At 44.6% G+C, this 24,771-nt stretch overlaps 1 protein-coding gene across 1 annotated transcript; it reads left to right on the top strand.

Annotated features, from left to right (window-relative positions):
• Nucleotides 1-440: 440 nt before the first annotated feature.
• Nucleotides 441-23,581, top strand: Mtmr9 (myotubularin related protein 9). Its single transcript, XM_055609774.1, has 10 exons — nucleotides 441-1,018; nucleotides 2,485-2,593; nucleotides 4,686-4,811; nucleotides 8,085-8,258; nucleotides 11,034-11,251; nucleotides 14,819-14,980; nucleotides 17,513-17,654; nucleotides 19,328-19,548; nucleotides 20,464-20,615; nucleotides 22,996-23,581. The coding sequence occupies exons 1-10, from the start codon at nucleotides 837-839 to the stop codon at nucleotides 23,157-23,159; spliced, it is 1,650 nt and encodes a 549-aa protein (XP_055465749.1). The 5' UTR covers nucleotides 441-836; the 3' UTR covers nucleotides 23,160-23,581.
• The last annotated feature ends 1,190 nt before the right edge of the window (nucleotides 23,582-24,771 follow it).

Raw genomic sequence — 24,771 nt, 5'->3', positions numbered from 1 at the left:
CTCTGAAATCACTAGAGTTCTTTCATAGGGTGAGAATTAATTGGTTCCTCTTTTCAACAAGGCTTTTCTTGTTTAAAGTCATGGCGCTAAGAGTCTGAAGCATAGCCCGTGTCCCTTCCAGACACCCGGAGGCGTCTTCTGGATCACAATCACTTCTTCCATCCTACACCTGACATCCTTTCGTGACCAGTCCATGAGAAGAGCCACCAGTTACAGCAAACGCCCAGAATAGCCCTTGAAGGACACCACTCGAGCGGAGGGCGGTAAGTCAACGACGTCTTCTCGTCCAGTATTCTCCGATAATTCCTAGCATTCGGAGGACAAGGACTCGGCCGGTAGATGAAAGAGCGTTTTTTGTGTTCTTTGCAGGAACACAAAGTCACTGTTTCTGGCTGTGTTTCACCGGATCTAACAACGGACCAACTTCCGGTCCTGCCAATATGTCTTCCGAGTCTTGAGTATCTGTATTTCTGCCCGGAGTTACTGCTGGGTGCGTCAGCCAGTAGGTACTTCCGCCAGAAGTCCCTAGCGGCTAGGGCTCCGATGCTGCCGCGACGCCGGGTCCTTCTCCTCTGCAGCTTGCCGGTCCGTGGTCGGTGGCAGCGGAGACTGCGGGATCTGCCGCGAAGCCTTCTCTGCGGCTGAAGTCCCAGCCAGTGGTGAGGAAGAGACTCAGGGGAGCGGCCAGGGCGGTGCCCGCAGGCCTTGACGCACCCGCCCAACCGGGCGGGGCTCGACCTCCCGGCCCGCCCAGCTGGGGCATTGGGTCTGCGGATTAACCGCCTGGCCCCTGCGGGAGTCGGCATCCACCCCCGAGCTGCGGCCGCTCGGGGAACATGGAGTTCGCGGAGCTGATTAAGACCCCACGAGTGGACAATGTGGTGCTGCACCGGCCTTTCTACCCTGCTGTGGAAGGGACCCTGTGTCTGACGGGCCACCACCTGATCCTGTCCTCCCGGCAGGACAACACGGAGGAGCTCTGGCTCCTTCATTCAAATATCGACGCCATTGACAAACGGTGAGCGCTCGCCACACCCAGGGCCGTGGGGAGCCGGAACCGACGCTTCCAGGTGTTTTGCTGTCATCCTCGCCTAGCTAGCAGAATGAACCTTCTGTGGCCTACATCTGAAGGCCGTTTGCACTGGGTACCTAGCTTTTGCTTTACCCGGTTAAGGGCTCAGGGTCGCAGTGGTCTTTTTGAATACCATTTGGGTGTATTTTCAGTGTTCTCTTTAAAATTTCTTCTTCAATCACATTCCTTGAATGTACCTCGTTATTTCTCGAATCATTATTGGTTGTCAATCTCACTTCACGAAGTTGTGATTGAATACAGTTGAAAGCCTTCCCCTCCCCTTTTAAAAATAGACATGCTCACCCTTTGCAGCCTAGGCCAGTCTTGAACTCCCGACTCAACAGCCTCAGCCTCCCAAGTAAATGCTGGAATTACAGTTGTGTGTATGGGCCACCATGCCTGGCTGTAGTACTCAACTGAGTACATTGTCGTTCTTTTTCCATTTAAACATTTTATTCTCTCCCCCAAAGAAAAACATGTTTAAAGTTCAGTGGTGTACACCTGTAATAGCACTGAGAAAGCCGAGGCAGGTGGGTGATAAGTTTGATATTTGCTTGGCTCAATCTAGGGAAGACTAAGTTCAGTTTATCATATTTCATCTTATTTGTTTTCTGGGTTGCTAACTTCCCACTGAGGGTACTCATCAGTCCTCAACATTATTCAGGTTTTCTGGTGAGAAGAAAAGGACTGCCCCTTGAGGGAAGTATGAACTAAGTCATCTTTGTTTATTTTTTCACTCCCATCATTTTAATGTTTTATCTTTACTTGTGTGTAGATGTGTGTATCTCTGTGTGAGGACGTACACATGAGTGCAGGTGCCCCAAAGTTGAATCTCACGGAGTTGGAGTTACAGAAAGTTGTGAAGCACTCCGTGTGACTTCTGGGGATTTTGGGGAGGACCAGAAAGTGCTTGCTCTTGACTGCTGAGCCTTCTCTCCAGCCTCCCATTCTGTACTCCTTACCTGTGAAAGAGAGTGTCTCCGAGTCAAACAGTTGTGTATGCTTTCATCTGCACTTCAATTTTCCGTCGCCTCAGTATCCCTGTGAGCCCTGTGTACTGTAGGCAGGAGAAGGCAAAATTGATTATCTATTCACTGTGAAGTATGTGGGAGTAACAACTCTCTCTATTGCTTCACTGCATACTTTGGAGGTTAAGATGTCTACAGAGTGGCACCTTAAAACAATGTGACGTGGTAGCGTTTCCAGCAGTTTGGGTGAAGCAGTGGTAGGTCGCCCACCCACACCATCAGCGGGCTACTAGACTCCTTCCTTCATCTTTAGTGCGCGGATGTAGGCAGTGGTCTCCCACACCTGCATGAGAAAGGTTAAATCCCTGGCTGGCTGTGTTCTGGCTCTGATCTGTTGTCCTATCTGGTGTTCCTCCCATTCACATGATGTGTAATTTCTTACAGATTTGTGGGCTCCCTAGGTACCGTCATCATCAAGTGTAAAGATTTCCGAATTATTCAGTTGGATATCCCTGGAATGGAGGAATGTTTAAATATAGCAAGTTCCATTGAGGTGAGTATTTTGCAGGCAAAACTCTGAGGGGAAAAGGGTTATATTCTTATTTTGTATAGCCCTTGTCACATGAGAATAATGGGACTTACCGTACTTATTTCCCTTTTCATGTCACATTACATGGAATTCTTAATTGCATCAATTGCTTAGAAGTTCTTGGAATTTCATGTAAATTTCTTGATAGAATTTCTTTGAATTCATATTGGCAAATAACAGAAGTTATTTTATTTGAGTATGTATGAATTCTTGTTTAGAAAAAAAAAAACCCCAAGGATCATCTTTATTGTAGTGATAGTTTCCATGATGAAGGCATTTAGTGAACTATTCTGTTTCAGTGGGTTTCTTGACAAGAACATCCTTTGTGGAGTTCTAAGCCAGTGGAACAAATGCAGTTAGATGGCTTGTAGACACTTTACAGTAAATGGGTATGATCTTCCTGAGCGTTACATGGTGTTGGAAGAGATGCCACAGCCCCGAACTTCGTAATACTGCGATTGTTGTGATAGTGCTTTTCTATCAGTGTTCGGCCTGTGGTGAAGTACCGCACCTCTTGAAGTTAGTCTCCTGCCCTTAAGGGGTGTTGGGAGGTTACATTGGTGGGTATATGTAGAATGCTTAGCATAATACTTGGTAAATGGTAGCTGTCGTTGGAGAGCCCTTCTGTGAGACTTTGTGGTAGAAATAGCCACATCACATAAAGTTCACTGTCTTAACCATTTCTCAGCTTACCCTTGAGCTGTGTGTCCAAAGTATATTCACAGTATTATGTAGCAGAGTAAAGCAAGGGATTATCAACAACAGTTGTCATCTGTGGCTTTAGTACATCTGAAGGATGTATTTGTTTTCACCAGTTCAGGTTCTGGCCACACATAGAAACTTTGCTTGGATAGTTTAAGGTCTCAGTTGAAAGCCTCATACTCCTTTTTTTTCTTCTGACTAATTTGGTATACACCCCAATTTTAAATTGCCTTTAAATCACTGTCACTAAATTATGTCAGTTATATCAACTAACTCTGTATTTAAAGTAATTTCTAGGTAAAAAAAAAGCTGATTTTTTTTTTCTTTCTGTGTAACTGGCTTATTTGGACTTTATTTAAAAAAAAAAAAAAGCGGTTTAGCTGTTAAAAGGAGAGAAAGCCTTAAATCAATGATTTGAACCAAAACAAGAAGTAGAGGATCAGGCGATGTGTTGTTAAAGAAATGACATGCAAACCTTTCTGCTTTTGCTAAATTTGAACCAATGAGAGAGAGAGAGAGAGAGTTGAATAGTCTGCCATATGTAGTTGTCACTTGGAAGTATGATCTTGACTTGGCTGTACGCCCCAACGTGAATGAGAAAGCAAGCTGAGATAATGTTCCACTGCTTGAACAAAGGAATGTCTCAGGCTCCCCTTGGTTGGGTATAACTAGGGTAGCATAAAGACAGGACAGTGCCTAGCCCATTGGCAGATCTCTTTAGGAAGGAGGAAGTGAGTGTGAACACAGTTTCTACACCTGTGTGTCTCGTAAGAACTCAGTTTTGTCCTATACTGTGCACTGTGGTTGTCCTGTTAGATGACATATCTCCGTAAAGACTCCTACTGAGCCTGAGAAGTTTCCTCCATTGAAGAAGGCAAAGGGAGGCCATGTGACAGCCACTGTGTAGCCGGGCTTCGGAGCATGAGGCTTCTGAGGCTTGGCAGCTGGCCAGAGTTGAGCATTCCTTTTTATAGTGCCAAGCAGGCATGATTTGATTTACAATGTTCAGTTAGTTCCTGGAGTTTCAGCTGAGACTTACTAACCCAGACCTCCTTGTTCGTCAGTGCCCAGAATTTTTTAAAACATTTTTATTGCACTTTGTTAAGTTGTGTCAGGAAGTGTTACTTCACCAGGCACAGACTGTCCTGTTGTCCCATTCAGGCAGCGCTTGTTGAAGGTTGGTGTCTTGTTAGATGCTGACGTGTGGGTGCTAGCTGCAGACAGACTGTAGCTCTATGTAGAGATACAGCATTGAAGATCTGCATTGGGTTCTATCATTACCAGGTCCTATGTGCTGACTGCTGCTTTGTTAGAATGCTTTCAATTGTAGAATCATTTTCTTTCTGTCCTCTAGGCATTATCCACTCTGGACTCAGTCACCCTGATGTACCCTTTCTTCTACCGACCCATGTTTGAGGTGATCGAAGATGGCTGGCACTCCTTCCTTCCTGAGCAAGAATTTGAGCTCTACTCTTCTGCTGTGAGTCCACATTTGACATTGTGGGTCATAAGAACTAATACAATACTTTATTTCACTTGTGAAAACGATACTTTCCCTTTGGAGACTAGTGAGGTGGGGCTGGGTTAGTCATGCCTATATAGAGAGTGTGCACTGGCTGTTGGATCAGCCTCTTTCATTCTGGGCTGGTCACTTTGTCCATGTGTTGGTATAATTGCTGTAGCTGGCAACACTTTTCCTTCCAATAGATTAACATAGTCCTGGAGTTTTTAAAATTTTGCAAATTACATTTATAAGTATTGTTTCTTATAAATTTTTTTCATTATTTTTTATTACAATTTATTCACTTTTATCTCAGCTGTAGTCCCTCCCTCATTTCTTTCTGGTGCCACCCTCCCCCCTTCCATGTCCCTCCTCTAGTCGATGGACGGATAGGGCAGGTCCTCTTTCCCTAATATCTAACCCTAGCTTATCAGGTCTCATCAGGACTGTCTGGATCCTCTTTCTCTGTAGCCTGGTAAGGGTGCGCCCCACAGGGGGAGGCGATCAAGGAGCCAGGCACTGAGTCCATATCAGAGACAGCCCCTGTTCCCCTTACTAGGCAAACCACATGAAGACTGAGCATAAGTATTGTTTTAAAAAATAAAAATAAAACATTGTTTTGCTTAAAGCTCCCTGGCAGACTATGAGTTAATTAATAGGTGTCCCCTGAGTAACAACTTAATATCTAATAGGTTTGAGCCACTCTTGAAGAATACACTGAACCCACAGTGTACCTAAGATGGCACTGGAGAACCACCTCCCTAGTGTGCTGCTGTGAGTTAACACCTGGCCTAGTCTCTAAGCCAGCTTGCTAGAACTAGGTTTTGTTTCTTGATTGTTTGACTTCTTTCTTCTATCATACTTCTATAAATGGTCACTTGGAAATCAAGAAGTAGGGATTAGGGGGCCATGGGATTTGAAGAATGAAGATGTCCATGGTATCAGAGGGAAGAAGGAAGGGAGGTTTATGGTCTTGTGTGGTAAATACCATTGACTGTGATAAAAATATAGTTTTGCCTAGAGCTTGTTTGAGAGAGATGTATTAAAGGTGAAAAGTTGGCAGGAATCATACTGCATGTTATGAAAAGCATGGGGTATGAGGGAGCCAAAGACTCCTGGAGAAAGTGTCTAAAATGAGAAGGGAGGCAGGGTTGGAATCTGCTGAGAAATAGGATTAGCAGTTTATAAGAAGACTCCTTCAGGTGTGAGGAGGAAGCAGGCTGATGTCTGTTGCTCCTAGTTTACTGCTCCTCCTGGGCTAGGAAGTAAGCAAGAGTGTATGCTTTACAGTGTCGGGAACCATGAGGTGTTTATTCCTATTCAGTATTCCTGGCACATGACCAGTAAGTGGTAAGGATTTGTTAAGTGAATAAAAGAATGTAAGAATGAGTGTATTTATAGAATGGGACAAAGGGTGGCAGGATCATGTGTCTATCATTAGAAAACCTTTGTGAAGGACAGGCATGTATCTTGCTCTGCAGTCTTTGGAAGGCTGGGGTTTTTGTTTGTTTGTTTAAGCTTGTTTTGTTTGCCAACCACAAAATCCTCTAATCATAGTATTAACCACTTCTGCTTATCAGTTATGGCCCGCATGCCTCATACAATGTGATATTACAGAACAGAATATTTAAAATAGCTCTAAAGGGACCTCATTAGTCTCATTTGTTGCTTTGTCTAGAGGTCAGCGTGATTGTGGCATCGATAGTACAGAGCAGCCCACACTCTGATGGAAGCCCATATTCCTCTGGGGGAAAGCCAGAGGGAGGAACCTAAGGTGATCAGTGATGCAGGAGCACAATGAGGAACCCTGGGAAGGCATAGGCCTGAAAAGGGGAACCTTGAGGTTGTGTGCAACCCCAGTCTCTGGCTGACTTGCATCCAGGCTGAGAACAGAATGAACACGATGCTGAGCCACCATGTGCCACAAAGCTAGCCAAGGTCTAAATGCCTGCTAAAAACACATTACCCCTGCACCAAGCATATCTGCATTCTCAGGTCTGTGATGCAACCATAACTGAGTCAGAAATGTCACACATTCTCTGGAAGAAAAAGTAGGCACTCACGCCGAAATGACCCAGATATTTGAAGGATTTTAAAGCAGTTGTTAAAACTGTTTGAGAAAGTGACCACAAGGTGGAAACCATACAGTAATCTAGTGGGGGCTGGAGAGATGGCTCTGTGGTGAAGAGCACTTGCTACTTTTCCAGAGGATCTGAGTTGGGTTCGAGCATCCACATGGGGCAGCTTGCAACTATCATTAACCCCAGCTCCAGGAAATCCCATGCCTCTTCTGGCCTCCACAGGCACCTGCACACACGCTACACACAGGCACATGTGTGCACACAAACACTCGCTCACAGTGTATGTAAACAAAACAAAAACTTCTGTAAAGAAAGTAATTAAAATTTGTATGAATTTGATCTTGTAAATACAAGTTTCTGTTAAGTTTCACATTTAACTCAATTTTCTATTTGTGTAAGTCAGGGTGGATATGTTGAACCAACTTGGATTTATAGGTACATTTTAAATTTGCACATTATTATTTTGTTTTTTACATTTGAAATATAAAATGCAGTCTCTTACATTCTACATATAATTTTCAGTTCTGCTATTTGATGTGCTTCCAAGACTTAGAAGCTGACTTAGAAATGATCTCATGGTACAGGAGGGCTTTCCAGGAGTGTATCCTTGTTGTCTTAAGACAACCAATTTGGTTGCATTATTTATTTCAGAATAGTAGACAGCAAAGGACTTGCTGTATCTATCATTTTTACTCCAGCAGAGCATTCTGGGATGACAGTCTGTCAGTACTGTGTTAAGATGACTTATCCTAGCAGTACCCAGAAAGAGGCGACTGGGCTGATCTTGGCCACCATAACCACAGATAGGCATGGTGTATTTAACTAAGGGACAACAACTGTCTTTAAATCTTTGCAATGTTGTCTCGTGAGATGGAGAGCTTCAGCCATGCTGTCTGAATCATGGTTAAACTGATAGAGGAGCTTCAGCTACAATAGGTGTTGTCCTGGCATGGGGCGGAAGTTTCCAGGGACAGTGGTCACCCTCCATGCCACAAGCTGTGGAGCTGGCCTGAAAAGTGGAGGTTACCCCCTACAGGACTTGAGTGTGAGCTACATGTCCAGATTGCCTGCTAAATGGCTTCGGTGGAAATCGCCTCTGAAGCCTTTAAACCTTAGATGCTTTCTGACACCAAGATGCACGCTCAGCTTTGAAGTGCTGTGTGTTTTTCAGACCAGTGAATGGAGACTGAGCTATGTCAATAAGGAATTTGCCATCTGTCCTTCCTACCCACCAACCGTCATTGTGCCCAAGTCCATCGATGATGAAGCTCTTCGGAAGGTGGCAGCCTTTCGACATGGGGGTCGCTTCCCAGTACTGAGCTATTACCATAAAAAGAACGGCATGGTGAGTGGGGGAGGCTGCTGCCCTGCTGACAGGCGTGGGTGGGGTGGGCGGGATCTTTTGCTTAGGAATGTTCCTTTTCTATGTGGCTTTGGGCTGAGTCATTGGCCAGATTGTTCCCACTAGTACATCCCTTGTGAAAAGTGCAAGGTGCCAGGAGTGAGGTGCTTTCCTAGGCAGGGTGTACTGAGTTCTGTCAGTACCGCTCAGCTTTAGAAAGGTTGGATCTATCTTCAGACACAGTGCGAAGGAAAGCGTGCTTATTTAATGCTTGTTGCAATGTTTTTAAGACAGAAGAGTGGTATTTCTCTTCCTAGAGCCCTGCTGAGATGTTTATTGTAATTATCCTTAGCATGTTTCCCTGTGAAAGGTCAGTTAGCAGACACTGATTCACAAAAGAGAGAAGAATGACATGTGTCATTTACTCATACTTTAGGAAATCAGGAAGTTGGGGATTCCAGAGACCAGTGACATCTTGGGTCCCTGAGCTCTGACTGGGACAGCCAGGGAATGAAGAAAGAACAGATGCACTTACAGAAAATCTGGGATCGGGTAGGCTGTCTGTAGTCTGATGGAGTGCTACCGGCCTTGCTACAGCCTGGAACCTCAGCTTGCTTGTTATGTACGGGAGGAGTTATAGAAGACAGTGTTTGTCTGTGTAGCCTTGGCTGTCCTGGACTTGCTTTGTAGACCAGGTTGGCTTTGAACTCACAGAGATCTGCCTGCCTCTCTCTCCCAAGTGCTGGGAATAAAGGCATGTGCCACCATGTCTGGCATTTTCTCTTCTTTTGCTTTTCATTAAAATTTTCTTCTCATTCTGCAGCCTATATTAAATTAGATAGTTACAGCCATCTTCCATTGTTCTTTCTCCTGGGACTATGAAAGAGGGGATCAATGTGACAAAGAGTTTTACTTTTTTGCTATTTTGTCAGGAGGGCACCTGTCCTGTTAGCAATGGTCTTGCTCTTCGATGTTTATTATACAATGTTTTAACAACTGACATTAAATGTAGTTTTGTGTCCCCTGGTAGCATCACTCTAAAATAATTGTTGTTTATTCTGAGTCAAACAGAATAAACAGTAGTGTCTGCTCTGGGTGACAGGTTTCCTGAGCCCTTGCAGTCCCAAATGAACGAAAGGTACAAGTGATGCATGTAACAGCTAAATTGGTGAGAGCCTTGAACGGGTGGGTGCAGCAGAACAGGGAAAGTTCTTCTGCAGGTTTACAGATGTTACAGCTTCAGCTTCAGAGCCTACAGTGATCAAGATTGGCCATAACTGATGGGGGCGTTCTGCAAGGTCTTCCTTGTAGTCACCAGAATACTGGGTCAGATACAGGGACATGCAGTTGTTGTAGAGAAACAACTTAAATGGAGAAAAAGTGTGCTCTGGCTCACAGATGTAGTGTTTCAGTCCCCATCCTGCTGGCTCCACTGTTTTGGGCTTGAGAGGTAGAACACCATGGTGGTGGGAGCATGGGGAGAAAGAGGCTCTTGACCCCAGCAGAGAGAGAGAGGAAGAAGGGGCCAGGGATATCCCCTAAACACACCCCAGTGACCTGTTTACTCCAGGCCCCACCTCCTAAAGTTTCCTCTTCCTCTCAAAAACTTAACCAGTAACTGGCTGCAGGTCATGTTGCGCTATCTGAGAGTGCTCAGAGCATTTAATGATGGTTTTCCCGAGAACACCAACCTATTCCCCAGAAAGAGGTTAGTTCAACAGGTACTAATTTCTTGAGAAAAGCTTAGAATGCAAACCTTTCAAAATACATAGATGATAGTTTTGGAGACAGGTAGTCTCAGAATATGAGAAGGGTGGGACAGTAGAGGATAAGGCAGCTTTCAGAACATTGAATATGATTCCTCAAACAAGGACATATATAAACTTTTTATTTTGTGTTTTTCTTCATAATTCTTGCCAATGCCTGCCAACTCCATGTATATGGAATTAAAGTTTACTCTTTCCTCCAAGATTCGGTAATGTTATTCTGTCAGATAAAGTGATAAAGATACAAAGAGGGAAAGAATATGGATTTTATCCTGTGTTTAAGTGTAAGGCCATGGGACTAAGAACTGGAAGGCAGAATTATCAAAGAGAGAGGCATGGACTCTGGGCGGGGGGTAGTGAAGGTGGTGAGCAGTTGGTTGGAGGACAGAGGAAGATATATGCACGTAGCGGGCTGGGTTTGTTCTATAGATAAGCCTCTGTGGTCACAGCCCTATTGTGGTTTTCTGTTGGGTGTTAGACCCAGTGTCTGTCTGAAGGCTGGATGGGCAGAGTGAACATCAGACAGAAGGTTCTGCCTGCTTCCTCTGTTGCTAGCGTAGACAGATGGATGCTTCTCTTTCTAAAGGGGATGCTCATTGGAGCCGTGTCTGAGTCCACAGAGGTCTGCAGTTTATTTGAGGTGTGGGAGATTTTACTCTCCCACAGAGGCTCAGTTCCTGGCTCTTAGGCACTTATCATCTTCATTATGGGGCCTGATCTACTGCCCACAGTTCATGGACTCAGTGAAGTACAGGGCTCGGTTGTTACAAGGTGATAGGTGAGTTTACTATGTTTGAGCTATTGGGAAAATAGTTGTATTAAAGTACAAGGCTTATCTTTATTTTTACAGTTATTAACTGTTGTTAATACACGCAGGGTGTTGTGTATGGCACACTCATCAGAGCCCATGGCAGAGTGCCACAGATTGTTTTTGAGAGAGTGAGTCACGATCCAGCTCCTCCTCAGAAACTTCAGCTATCCGCTATTGAATTGTTGCCACGTGTGCTTGCAGGTGATCATGAGAAGTGGTCAGCCTCTAACTGGCACAAATGGGAGAAGGTGCAAGGAAGACGAGAAGCTGATAAATGCCACCCTCAGGGCAGGAAAGCGTGGCTACCTCATTGACACCAGATCATTAAATGTGGCCCAGCAAGCCAGAGCCAAAGGAGGTGGCTTTGAACAGGAAGCTCATTATCCCCAGTGGAGACGGATTCACAAGTCCATTGAGAGGTAAAGAGTAAGAGTCATGGGAGCTCCCTGTAGGCTGATGGCGAGGGTGATCTTGTGGCTGTTCAGATATCACAGCCACTCCACATAATTGAGGGAGAACAATTTATTGTGGCATTCCCTGCCCCATCTGCTTTACTAAGATTTAGTGGACAAAACATGTATCTTTGTCAATACAGTCTGCCCTTACCTCAAAGGGAGTCAAAGTGAGTTTATTCTTGAGCCAAATACAGTGACTCTGGCCCAGAAACACAGATTCGGGTTGCCACAAATAACATGTTCCTATGTGGAAGTGGCTTCATGAAGTTTTCATAGTTGCAGGATGAAAGCCATAAGGCATCTTCCAGTACATTGGTGGGAACATCGGGTAGGTGGGATACAGCAAATGGGGGAGCTCTCTGCTGACAGGTCTCAGTGCTGTCTGGCAACAGTCTTTACTTCAATGCTAGTAGTTAGCCAAGTTAATGCCTTCCAAAGTTTTACCAGTGGTGGAAAGGTTAGGTCAGGCACCGAGATGGGCAGTGGTGGCTACTAAAGGGACAAGAGATAATCAAATGTAATTTGATTCTGAATCTGCAGCTCAGTCAGCCTTGTGGTCTTTAAAATAGGTATGGCTGTTTTCTGCAAGCTGTAGTTCCCACTACTGCAATTTGAATTCAGCTGCAGATTGCAAAATAATGAAGCAACATATCCATAATCTCACTTACTTGTCTGTTGCAAGAATATTTGTGTCTTCCTGTCAGAAGTTTTCAGTGGTGCTGTAACTGTGTTCTGTAGAACCAGCCTCTTGGGTCCATAGCTTGCAACATTCTAAAAGAAAAAGCAGAACTGGTGAAGAAGAATGGTTTTTAAGCCAGAAGAGAAAGGAAATAAGGTTCCTAATTCATTCTGCCATGGCTGTGGCAGTCTTAGGACTTTGGGAAAGTCATGAGACAAAAACCATAGATTTAACTGTCAGTGATAAATCCTTTCCTGGGAGAGGGTGACTAGGCTGCCTCCATTCTTGGCATGGTGGAGTGTGCTCTGCAGGCCCAGGTGAGTTGTAGCATTGTCTGTTTCAGGCGGAGTGCTATTAGAACTTTGTAGGGGTGGTATAGCGTCTGTAGATTTATTTGGGTAGGAGGGTACCCTGTTTTCCCAGTCATGAACATGAGATCTCTTTCCAGTAATTCTAGGTCTACACAAATTTCTTGAGCATTTTATAGCTTTTAGTGTACAGATCTTTCACAGTCTTGAATAAATTTGCTCCCAAGGAATTTTTTGTCGTTGTTGTTGTTGCTCCTGTGAATGAGAGTTTCTCCTTCTTTTTACTTAGTTCACTGCTAGGAAATATTCCTGACTGGGACCAGGGAGACAGCTCAATCAGTTAAAATGCTTACAGCATGAAGGCCGGAGCTCACATCTCCAGTGCCCACATAAAAGGCCAGATGTGGTGGTGTGTTCCTGTAATCCCTGTGCTGGGATAGTGGAGATAGAAGGATCCCAGAATTGGCCAGCCAGTACAGCTGAGTCATCAAGCTCTAGGTTCCGTGTCTCAAAACCTCTAGTCATATACTCATGTACATGTGCCTCTGCATACTCAGAAACACACACACACACACACACACACACACACACACACACACACACTCTCACACTTATACACTCATACATATCCCTCCTCACTTACATATGTTGGTCTTGCACTAATCTGAATTTTTTTCTAACAGATTTTTTTTTTTTTTTTGCTGGAGTTTTTAGAATGTTTTTATTTATAAGATACTTTTGTTTGTTTAACCACGATGAAAACAGGAATTCTTGTCTTGTTACTGATTTTCAAGGAGATACTTTGATCTTTCCCAGTTGAGTATGATATTTGCTGTGGGTTTGTCACATGTGGCTTTTACTGTGTTCAAGGGCATTCTTTCCATGGATAATGGGTTGAGTCTGTATCAGGAAAGGGTGCTGACTTTTGTCTAATGCTTTTCCCATATCTGTTGAGATCCTTGTTTTTCTATCCTGTGCTTTGTCGCATGTATTGGTTTGAGTTGTATGCTTGTGTATAAAGGTTGAGGTCCTGGGTGGTATGACTTTCAGTGTGCTACTGAGTTCTGTGCACTAGTGCCTTGATGGTTTTTACATCTGTGTTCACCATGGATATTGGCCAGTGATCTTCTCTTATTTGTTCTTATCAGGCCTTGATATTAGAATTGGGCTAATAGGTAAATCCATAGTACTCACTCCAAGCTTTCTGAAGACTGAGCAGGACTTAAATTTAGTTCTTTAAGTGTTTGGTAGCTTGTGAAACCTTCAGGACTGTGGCTTTTCTTTAATGGAAGATTTTTACTTTTTTGTTACTGATTCAGGTTTTTTGTTTTGTTTTGTTAACTCATGGAGCTGTTCACATTTTTTGTTTCTTCATGATTCTGTCTTGGTTCTGTTTTGTCAGGATTGCACTCATTTGTTTAGGGTATTCAGTTTGTTGTATAATTGCTCATAGAAGTCCAAAATTCTTCCTTTTTTCTTTTTCCTTTTGAGGCAGGATCTCACTATGTCGCCCTGGCTGGCTTGGAATTCACTATGTAGACCAAGCTAGTCTCAAACTCACAGAAATCTACCTGCCCTTGTCTCTAGAGTGCCTGAATTAAAGGTAGGCCGTGCCACCATGCATATCCTATGATCCTTCCTACTCCTGTGGTATAGCTTGCAGTGTCTCCTCTTGCATTTTTCATTAGATTTACTTGAATTTGTTCTCTTTTTTATTTAGTTTAGCTAAAGAGTTTTCAATTTTAGCCTATTCACGTTTTGGAGTGTGTGTGTGTGTGTGTAGCAGTTGAACACAAGGCTTGGGTATATTAAGCAAATGAGCTCCACCCCAGCCTCCAGCCTTCGTTGAATTTTGTAAGATAAGCAAAAACTCTCATGTTGAATAAGCACAGATGAGCCTTACTAGATAGCAATCTTTTAAAATTCAGCCCTGGGTTCTCACAGTGTGTCAACTGTTGCCAGACTAGCAGAACAGATTTGCTACATATAATTATATCTTCCTACTTACAAGGTTTAGAGGTTTACTCTCTCTTGTACCCACCTGCTTCCTCCTTGTGTTCCCCTCCACCTGCTTGCTTCTCCTTAAAGGAGGGCTTTCCAAGTTTTCAGGGGGTGCCATGTTGGGGGGAGGGGCTTGGAGCTAGGATGAATAGGATTTGTGCTGGTCTTGCATGTCACTGTGGAGACCTGGATGTGTAATCTAGAGCATTCAGCAGCTACATAGAGGGTAGGGGGTGTAAGTTGCCCTGAATCTTGGGATCAGGTGGTCACAGAGTGCAGTGCCCTGGCCTCTGCCCTCTCAGCTGTGTAGACTGGGCCTCCTCTGATCAGCAGGAACAGTTTGCCATGAGACATTGAAGCATCTTTGCAGTGGTGCTAAAAGTCTTTTCAGCCCTTACTCCTCAATTTGCTTCAGGACAGTCAGTGAAAGTGAACTGCTCTGCCACTAAATGTGCCAGAGACAGATTTAGGTTTGTTTTCTTTGTCATTCTGTTTTATCTATCTGTCTTTCTTTCTGTAACTTTTTCTTTCTTGTTTTAAAAGATACCATGTTCTTCAGGAAAGCTTAATCAAACTTGTGGAAGCATGTAACGAACAAACCCACAACATGGACCGATGGCTCAGCAAGCTGGAGGCCTCCAACTGGCTGACACACATCAAGGAGATCCTGACCACTGCCTGCCTGGCGGCCCAGTGCATTGACAGGTAGCGTGTGCTTGGCCTCCCTGGATGGGACTCACCCTCACGACACACTTACACAGACATGTGTGTATAGAGCACATGAAAGTGATCCCACTTCGCAGCTTCCAGGGGGCTTTATCAGACTCTGTGTGAGGGAGCCTGCCCGCAGTTACTGGTGAGGATGTACAGGTCTGATAGTGAGTGGGCCAGTCTGTTGAGTGACTGTGACCAGGGTACATGTCTGACTCCGAGGACACAGTTTTTAAGTACCACAGCTCTACTTTTTGTGTGAAATCCCTAAGCTATGAATGCACAACGAGAAAGAATGAAAGGAAGTTTTCTCCACAATATCAGTAGAATAATGCTGTCACATAGTATTATTGGCCTTCCTCCTGTGCCAGATTTCTCGTTCTAAAGCACTTGGTCTGGGTCGTTACTCTAGCCTTAGCCAGGAAGTCCTGATGGTGGTTGTGCAGTTTGCCAAGTAATTTCAGTATTTACTCAGTTAAAGGCTCCTAACACTTGAGACTCCAGGCAGAAAATGAACAGAGCAGGAGGAGTGTATAAATTGTTGCAAAACCATAGAGCTTTTTAAAGGAGGGGATTCCAACTGAAACCATGCACGTGTGTGTGTGTGTGTGTGTGTGTGTGTGTGTGTGTGTGTGTGGTGTGTGTGGTGTGTGTGTGTTCAAGCATTGTCAAGGCCTCCCTGGGTGGCACTTTGAAATGTTAAGGTGTCTGCTGCTTCCAAAGTCTTCCGAATGACCCCTTGTGTCTTGAGTACAGCAGCTTTTCTCTTCAGTGCCTCATGTACTCCAGGCTAGCCTAGAACTTCCTTTGTAGCTGAGGGTGACCTTAAATTTCTCATCCTCCTTTGCTTCCACCTAGGAAGTACTGCAACTACACCAACAACTGGGTGTAGAGTGTACCACCACACCCAGTTTATGTGCCACGGAGGGTAGGATCAGGGCCTCCTGTATGCTAGCAAACACTTCCAGCTGAGCCACACCCCAGCCTGGGTTCATCTTCCTGTCTATCTGTTCAGCAGTAGTAGCAGAACAGTGAGAGGAGGGAGCCCCGGGAGCAGCTGCCTCCCCTCCCAAAGGGCTGGGTTTTTACTATGTGTGGGTTCCCTTTTCTGATATCCTGGGATGTACACCTCCATTAAAAATTGGGTTTATTAAGTGATTGCTCAAAATTCAGAAATCAGTCTTAAATTAGGTTCAGAATAAACAGCACTCACAGTTATCAGGTACACATTCAGTAGGTACAAAAGCTACAAAGTGTCTCTTCATACTCTTTAGCATAATTACTAGATTTTATTCTCAGAAAAGGGTTATATAACCCATGTCTTAGTTAGGGTTCCATTGCTGTGAAGAGACACCATGACCACTGCAACTCTTATAAAGGAAAACATTTAATTGGGGCTGGCTTGCAGTTCAGACTTTTAGTCCATTATCATCATGGCAGCGTCCAAGCAGGCATGGTGCTGGAGAAGAGCTGAGCGTTCTACACCTTTGTCCACAGGTAGCGGGAAGAGAGACTGAGACACACTGTGCAGACTTGAGCATCTTAGAATTTAAAGCCCCTCCCCAGTGATCCACTTCCTACAACAAGGCCATTTCTCCTAGTAGTGCCGCTCCCTGGGACCAAGCACTCAAACACATGTGTCCATGGGGGCCGTTCCTATTCAGACCACCGCAGCCTATCATTGGGGGAGTCTGTTGTCTGCATAGTAAAAGCTCCAGTACAACCCACAGACAAGTACACCGGTATCACAAAATGTATAGGACTAAGTAGATTATAAGTTTATCACTTCATGGAATATTGTATAGCCTTACTATAACAGCTCTAAACATGGCATAAAACATAGGTAATGATTATAATAAATGTGAAAACAGTAGGAAATTTTGTAATTACTATGTAATAAGTGTGCGCATGGGAAAATAATTGGCAATAGATCCTAAACGTGAAATGTCCTTTTCCCAAAAGTTTTTTAAGATGAGTTCAATAAAAAGAGTGGGAGAAGGAAGAGTGTGTAGTCCTTATTTCTTTAGGATTATGGAGTCCCAGCACCTGGTAACTCTCATGGGCAGTGGTGTCCTTGCCGGGATTTATGGGATGACAGTAGTATGTTTTTTGCTTTTCCCCACTTCTTTGAATCTCAGAGTGTGGTTTTAGTACCTGTCTTTTGGGTCCGCTACAGTTAGCAAAGGCTGATAGGGGAAAGGCTGAATTCAAAGCTGGAAAGTAATTTTAGTGTGGTTATTGGCTTGACGGGAACAGTTTTGCTCAGCCACTGAAGCAGTGAAGGCAAGTGCTTGCTGTGGCAGCAGCGGTGTGTGGTCTTGGAAAGGGTTATGCATTTAGCTGAAAAAGGGTTGCTGTACGAAGTTTGTGATTTGTTGTAGTCTCCCCATGAGAACTTCTCATCTGTCCAGTGTCTCATTTAAACTTCATGTCTTACAGACAGCACAGGCAGGATACTGGAACACTCTAGTCATGAAATGCTATTATTAAGGAGTTGCCCCTCTGTGCTCTGGGTTTTCCTCTCAGGGAAGGAGCATCAGTATTGATTCATGGGACAGAAGGAACTGATTCCACCCTGCAGGTGACTTCTCTGGCCCAGATCATCCTAGAACCAAGAAGCAGAACCATCCGAGGCTTTGAGGCCCTGATTGAGAGAGAGTGGCTGCAGGTGAGAAAGCTGGATAAGAGTGGGGCTACCAATCACTGAGATCGAAGACCAGTTTGTGGTGCTAACATTATGAATGAAATTTTGATTATTTAAAGTTTTTAAGTTATATGTTTAATTTTCTGTGGGCCAGTGAATCTGCCTTCACCCAAGTAGGTGTTTAGAATCATTAGTGGCTTTCAGTTTCTCCATCTCCTGTGTTGTTTGTTGAACTGTGCATGGAAGCAGGTGATCCACCATGAAGCCATAGCCGCACCCCAGCATTTCTTTGCTCTTATGGTTTGCTTAGCACTTCCTTTCCTTACGGCTATGCAGAATAAACATCTCTAATGTGAAACCCCAATGCTCTAAAATGCCGACCTCTTGACCTCCTGTGATTACTGCAGCAGAAGAGCAGGCGGAGAACAAAGCTGCACAGAATCACCCTCAGGCTTTATGGATAAAGCGTATGCTATGAGACTTAAGTTCCATCCCCAAATATCTCATGTGCTCATGTGTATTTTTCAAACTATGAAAAATCCTGGAGCCCAGAGCACTTTTGGTTCCTATTAGTCAAGGGATACTCAGTTTGTTCTTTGTTACCAACAAGGAAAATAGAAAGAATGTAAACATTTTAGTCATGCTTTTAAAATTTTTTATTTATGGTTTTTATATCTTTTTCTCCCTACTCCACCACAGTCCCTTCCAATACCCCAACACCAGGTAGAAGAGAGAGAGGGTTAGTGGGAGAGGGGACACAGTTCCCTTAGCTGCTTCCCGCTGGTTAGGGTCGGTAAGTTCCTTGGAGCCAGTCCAATCCTCATTTCAGGAGTTCTGCAACTTCTTGTCTCACAACAGCAACCAGGAGCAGCCTTGTTCTTTCTCTGAGCTCCTCACTTTCTGGGCCCTGGCATTTATTCTCTCTCCAGAGTTCTATCTGCAGCTGGCAAAGAGCTCCTCTCAGAGCCTGCACAAAGCAAATAGTCTGCTGCTGTGGACCATCTGAATCAGTTCCATATCCCATACCTGGGACCAAAACAAAAACATGTTTATATCCACAACAAAACATAGGTTTCCTGGAAGCTGAGTCTTGATACAGATAAACTGGGAGGCGTGAAGGTGGGACTGTGACCATGAGACAGGACTTCAGCGCATTCTGCCTTTTGTCCATCCTGCTCCAGCTACACACTCCCTTAGGAGCTAGTTAAATGTCATCACTTTCATGATGTACTTGAGACCTAAGTCTCCTTTCACTCACAAAGTTGATTCATTCCCTTCGTGTCCTGTCTTTGTGGTTAGAGACTCTTATCCTGATAATGTATTTCTCCCTAGCTGCTGTGTAATGTCAGCATAATGCCATGTAATGATGACTAACAGACAAGCCTTGGACTGTGGTTAAAATCAAGTCTGAGGATTTTATAACTCCGTCGTTACTTAAGCATCACCTTGTATTTGATGTCTGAAGGACATTTGCAGTCCCTGTGTTTATATCCTCACTACACAGCTTCGATAAGGGTTTGGAAATTGTAATTTTTTCTTAATTGTTTTAAGCCAAAAAATCACCTAGACAGGAGCTGCCTCCTGTTTTATGGTATTCCAGTAAATAGAAATGCCACTGTGACTGCGTGAACTGGTGTTCTTGGGTGTGCCATAATGTGGTCAGGGCAGGACCCTCACATTTCTGTCTTTTCCACCAGGCTGGGCACCCATTCCAACAGCGCTGTGCACAGTCAGCCTATTGCAACAGCAAGCAGAAGTGGGAAGCGCCCGTGTTTCTTCTCTTCTTGGACTGTGTGTGGCAGATCCTCCGGCAGTTCCCTTGCTCCTTTGAATTTAATGAGCATTTCCTTATCTTACTCTTTGAGCATGCTTATGCCTCCCAGTTTGGAACTTTCCTGGGCAACAATGAAAGTGAAAGGTAGGTGAGCTCATACCAGGTCACTTCCTGAAAGAGGCTAGGATTTCGATGTGTGTGGATACTGTTGATAAAAAGGTGGAATCTGCAGTTAATGAAATTACACAAAGTACAAACGCCCTATGAGCCAAATGTGTGCTAAGTGAGAGGGACCCCTAACCAAAACTTTCTGCTGCTGGATTAAAAGTAGTTGATGCACTGCTTGAAAGCCTGGAGCAGAATTGACAGCCGTTTTCATGTTAATGTCTTGATGTATGATGACAGTTTCATGTTTGGGAGACAGCTTATCATACGACCAGGCATGGCCTCATCCACCTCTTTGGGTTAGGAGACTAAGATCCAGAGAAAAGTAGGTGATTGTTCAGAGATATGCAGCTAGTAAGACATCAGAAGTATGACCTGGGGGCTGGAGATGGCTCAGCAGTTAAGAGCTCATACAGCTTTTACAGAAGACCCAAATTGTATTCATGGCACTCTCATTGGGCGGTTCACAACTCCCATGACTCCAACTCCCAGGGATCCAGTGCCTTCTGAGGGCAATTGAATCCATGGGCATACATATATATACACACACACACACTTAAACACACACACACACACATATATATATATATACTTCAACAGATGTACACTCAAAAAATGAATCTTTTTACAATTATAATTTCAGTACAGGTCTTCTGGCTCCCGTTTTACCTGGGAACTGTCCCCAGGCCCTGAGTGACAGTGCTGTACCATGACCCAGCCACTGCTGGGTTACAGAAGGTTTAGGAATTTCACCAAATCTATTCATCTTAAAGTATTTTGTTTGTCTACCAAGAGTTATTTTCTGTCGCACGGAGCGTAGCAGTAGTTATGAGAGCACTGAAGGGTGGTTGTTAGCCATTAACTACTATAATGGTGACTTTCTTTCTTGAGCAGATGTAAGTTGAAGTTACAGCAGAAAACGATGTCTTTATGGTCATGGGTCAATCGGCCCAGCGAGCTGAGTAAATTCACCAATCCACTCTTTGAAGCCAACAACCTGGTCATCTGGCCTTCTGTAGCTCCGCAGAGTCTCCAGCTGTGGGAAGGTAACTCCCCAGTGTGTGCAGAGATTCACCCATTCCTGCTGTGCCCTGAGCTTGCCTGGTGTCCCATTCCACAGCAGCTGGTTTTTGAACTCACAGATTGTTGTAAGGGTGTTAATGTTTTCTCAGTGTGGGCATGGCAGCTGAGTAGCATGCAGAGATTAACAGGGGTAGATGGCTGGGACGTGAACAAATTACAAGTTCCTCAGGGAAGGTTTCTGTCTGTTTCATTTCTTAAGCATCATTACAGTTAAGTGGGTGTAAAATAATGTCACACAGTCATTCCAGTAGGTTCTGTAAATCAGCACAAAATATCGTCAGTGGGAGCTGCAGGTACCAGGCTTCATGTGGAATAGCATTTTGTAATGCATTTCTAAGTGTGTTCTAAAAGAGGCCCTTCCATGTGCAACTTTTCAGGCCACTGACACTGATCTCCTTAAATAGCAAAGCTTGTTTTTTAAAAATGACCATGCTGGGCCCTAGTGGCCCACGCCTTTAATCCCAGCACTTGGGAGGCAGAGGCAGGCGGATCTCTGTGAGTGTGAGGCCAGCCTGGTCTACATAGTGATTCCAGGACAGCCAGGGCTACCTATACACAGAGAAACTCTTATTTTGAAAAACAAACAAACAAGACAAATGTCACATACAGTATATTAGGTGTTTATTTCCCCGGGACAGTGGACCTAGTGGTCAGTCACTTTGAGGCCAGCAGCGTGGGTACAGAAAAGCTGTTTGATAAGCTCACCTATGCCACTGCACGCCAGCTCCTTCTAATGTGTGTGCTGTCAGGGTAGCTCGTGTATAGAAGTGATTTGCCCACCGTGTGACGCTCTCTCTGTCTGGTTGCCTCTTGTTCCTCTTGGCATGTCTGCCGAATACATCCTTTTCCTCAGGCTAGGCACCTCCTCACTTAGAATTCGGGGAAGCTAAATGCCTCCGTCAATGTCTAGGTTCCCCGAGCAGGCCCCTGTGCCTTGAATCTGTGAAGGAGTTTGGCTGCCTGCAGCAGAGCCTCTCTGCTTACTCTGGATTGTTACAGAGAGCCACAGGTCACGCACGCACTCACGCACATGCCTGTTTGTGCACATATGAACACACACATAAGTACACATCTAAATAAAATGTAATAAAATTGTTTACTGTTTCTGAGGCAGTTTACTTAAAAGCCACCGTCATGCTCAATCACTGAAATTAGAGGCCAGCTCTTTGAGACAAATGCCCAGTCTGGAGGTGGGTGGAAGTTGAGAGAGGAAGTGGCAGAGGGGGAGCAACCACTGTGTGTCTACATCACGGGAGGAATTAACAGTGACTTCTAGTTGACAAGTAGCCGGTGTAGTTGTGGGGTAGAAACAGCAACACGAGCCAGCTTTCTCCAAGCATTTGGCTTCTGTGTCTGTGGATTCCACATGCACAGCCAGGACCATCTGTGGATTAGAAATTTCAAAAAGTTTGACCTGCGGTAGGCTCATTTCTTGTTCATATTCTCTAAGGAGTACAATGCCATGAGTGTTTACGGTGTTCACACTGAGTAGGACAGACATCCTGAGATGCTTGTGTGCATAGGTTAGAAGCAAACACTGTCATTTGATGTAAAAGATTCATCATTCAAGAACAGGAAACCTGGGGTTGATTCTGGAAGCAATCACCTGAGGTGACTGCCCTTTCAGGCCACAGTGGGCCAGTGGTTGTTGTCTGAGGAGACGAGCAGTTGCCTGTGGAGATGGAAGATGAATGCTGGTGTGGAGTGTGTGAACCACGAGAGTGATGCTTATGTAACAACCTGTGCCTCTGCTGTTACTTTTGCCATCACTGTTCCCAGGAGAATGGTCCCACTCACTCAGGCCATCTTACAGACCAAAATAGGAGTCAGCGATTGTAAAAATTGGTGACTCATATAATGAAAGTGGAAGTTTTGTGGCACTGTAAGGTACCAGCTTATTTTCATGAGCATGTGGCAGGTGTTTCTGGTTGATAACCAGTGAACCAGTCCATGACAACTTCACTTCTTAGCTGCTGTGTGGATTCTTTGAGTAACTGAAGAATCTGTGGTTTGAAGTATCATGAGGCACAGGGTGGCCAGATATGGTGGTGCATGCTTGGAATCCTAGCCACTCAGAGACTGAGACAAGAGGATCCTAAGTTTCAGGCTAGCTTGGGCCATTTAGTGAGACCTGTTTCTCAAAACCTGGAATTGCTGTAGCTCCATAGTAGAGCATTTGCCTAGCATGCGCAAGGTCCTGGGTTCAGGCCCCAGTGCTGCAAAAGAAAAATCTAAACAAATATAACGAGCTGTGGGGAAATGTATAGTAGTGCACGGAGTTACCAGTGACATATACTGCTGCTCTGAACCCTCTACTTTCGTTTTTCTTTCCCAATTCTATAGGAATCTTCCTACGTTGGAGCAGATCCTCTAAGTATCTGGATGAAGCATATGAGGAAATGGTTAACATCATTGAATACAACAAGGAGTTACAAGCCAAAGTCAATGTCCTGAGGAGGCAGTTGGCCGAATTGGAAACAGAGGATGGGCTACGAGAGAGTCCTTGAAAGATCTCCCACCTGTCCTGAGGACCTGTCTAGGCCCGAGTCTGTCTCTCCCTCTGTTTGCCCTTCAGTCCATGTACACGGTCACCTTGAACTTGGCTATAGGCGTGGGATCCCTGTAACGTTAAGGCCTTCTCAGCACTGCCAGGTTGAAGTCACTCCAGCACACACTGATATGGCCGGTTAGGCCCTTTGTTTTGGAAGCAGGAGCCTATGCCCTAGGCTGTCCTCTGTCACCACTTTCTAAACAGTGGTCCAGACTAGTTAAGAATCCGTCTACAGCATGGGCCAGCTTAGTTGCATTCAAGTATAAATGTGTTTTCAAAAGAGACATGGTTGAGAAGCCAGAATTGTATGTTTTCACATGTCATCCTGCCTCTATCCTCCACCCTCAGGTATAAAATGATCGTTCTTTTTTAAAACGATTTTGGATTAACAAAGCCTGTTTTGTCAAGAAGGAAAATCACGATAGTTATTTGTGATAAATCTTTGTACAAGGGTAACAGGTGATAATTTCATTAAGAAAAGGTAAATTTACAAGGAGACACTAAAAGTATGTGCCATCGAGAATTGAAGCAGTAATTCCTTCCTGTAGCCATCTGCTACTGTTGCATTGGTTTGTCAGGTTTATGACCATACATACAAAATGTGCTTTCAGTGATGGGAGTGAATGAAGCCATCGCTTGCATAGAACTCACTGTTTAGAACTATACAACACATACAGCACCCGTAAGGGCTGAGTTCTTACTGCACTGGTTGGTGGCTGCCCCTGTGTGACTTGATTTACTTTTCAATATTCTCAGAGTTGACTTGTGCCACAGTAAGACCTACATGTCAGCGTGAGCCATTTGTTAGTCCATCTTGTCTGCCAGCTTGTTCTTTCTGTGTTAGGCAGACTGGATTGCCCTGGAGGAGGAACCTAGGAAAGTGACCCAGCTGCTTGAATCCTTGCTGTGTCAGAAGCAGCATAATTGCTGTGTTCAGCTCTGAGTGCTGCATCTTTGCATGTCTGTGGCTTGGTGCTTCCCAGGTGTCTGTTTCATGGCAGTTGCCAAGTGCTTGCTGTTGCAAATGCCGTCATTTCTAGAAGAGGATAGTTGCAGAGTAACTTTAAAGCCATGTCAACGTCATCTGTATATAGTCGTTTCTCTGTACCCTTCTCTGAGCTTTGAAAGTAGAACTGCTGGGGGTGATACCTCTCTAATCCCAGCATTTGGAAGGCTGGAGCAGGAGGATTTTTATGTTTGAGGCCATCCTGAGCTATATAATGGCTAGCCTGACCCAGTGAGACTGTTGAGAAGACAGATCCTGATCCTTGGGCCCTGCAGAAGCGTTGGAAAATGGCCACTGCCTTCAACCTCTAGTTGCCCCACCTCGTCTTCTTTCTCCTTCCAGTGAACTGTGGCAGAAGGTCAGGCCCGGATCAGCAGTCCCCATTCTGTTGGTGGCTTTGCCCACTGCCACCTCTAAGCTCAGCTCTATTCTTGGCCTACTCCAACTCACCGAGGAGTGGAGCACAAGCAAGACTGTCTGCTGCAGGCCTGTTTTGTGTGAATTGACCATCTCAGTTTAGGAAAAGAAATTGCCTGAACTTTGGGGCACTGCCCAGTCCCCA

The sequence above is a fragment of the Psammomys obesus genome, unplaced genomic scaffold (genome assembly GCF_907164565.1).
Source record: "Psammomys obesus unplaced genomic scaffold, mPsaObe1.curated_primary_1811, whole genome shotgun sequence".
In the NCBI taxonomy this organism is placed as follows: domain Eukaryota; kingdom Metazoa; phylum Chordata; class Mammalia; order Rodentia; family Muridae; genus Psammomys; species Psammomys obesus.
The sequence above is the reverse complement of the archived record's forward strand: the minus strand, read 5'-3'. Positions and strand labels throughout refer to the sequence as shown.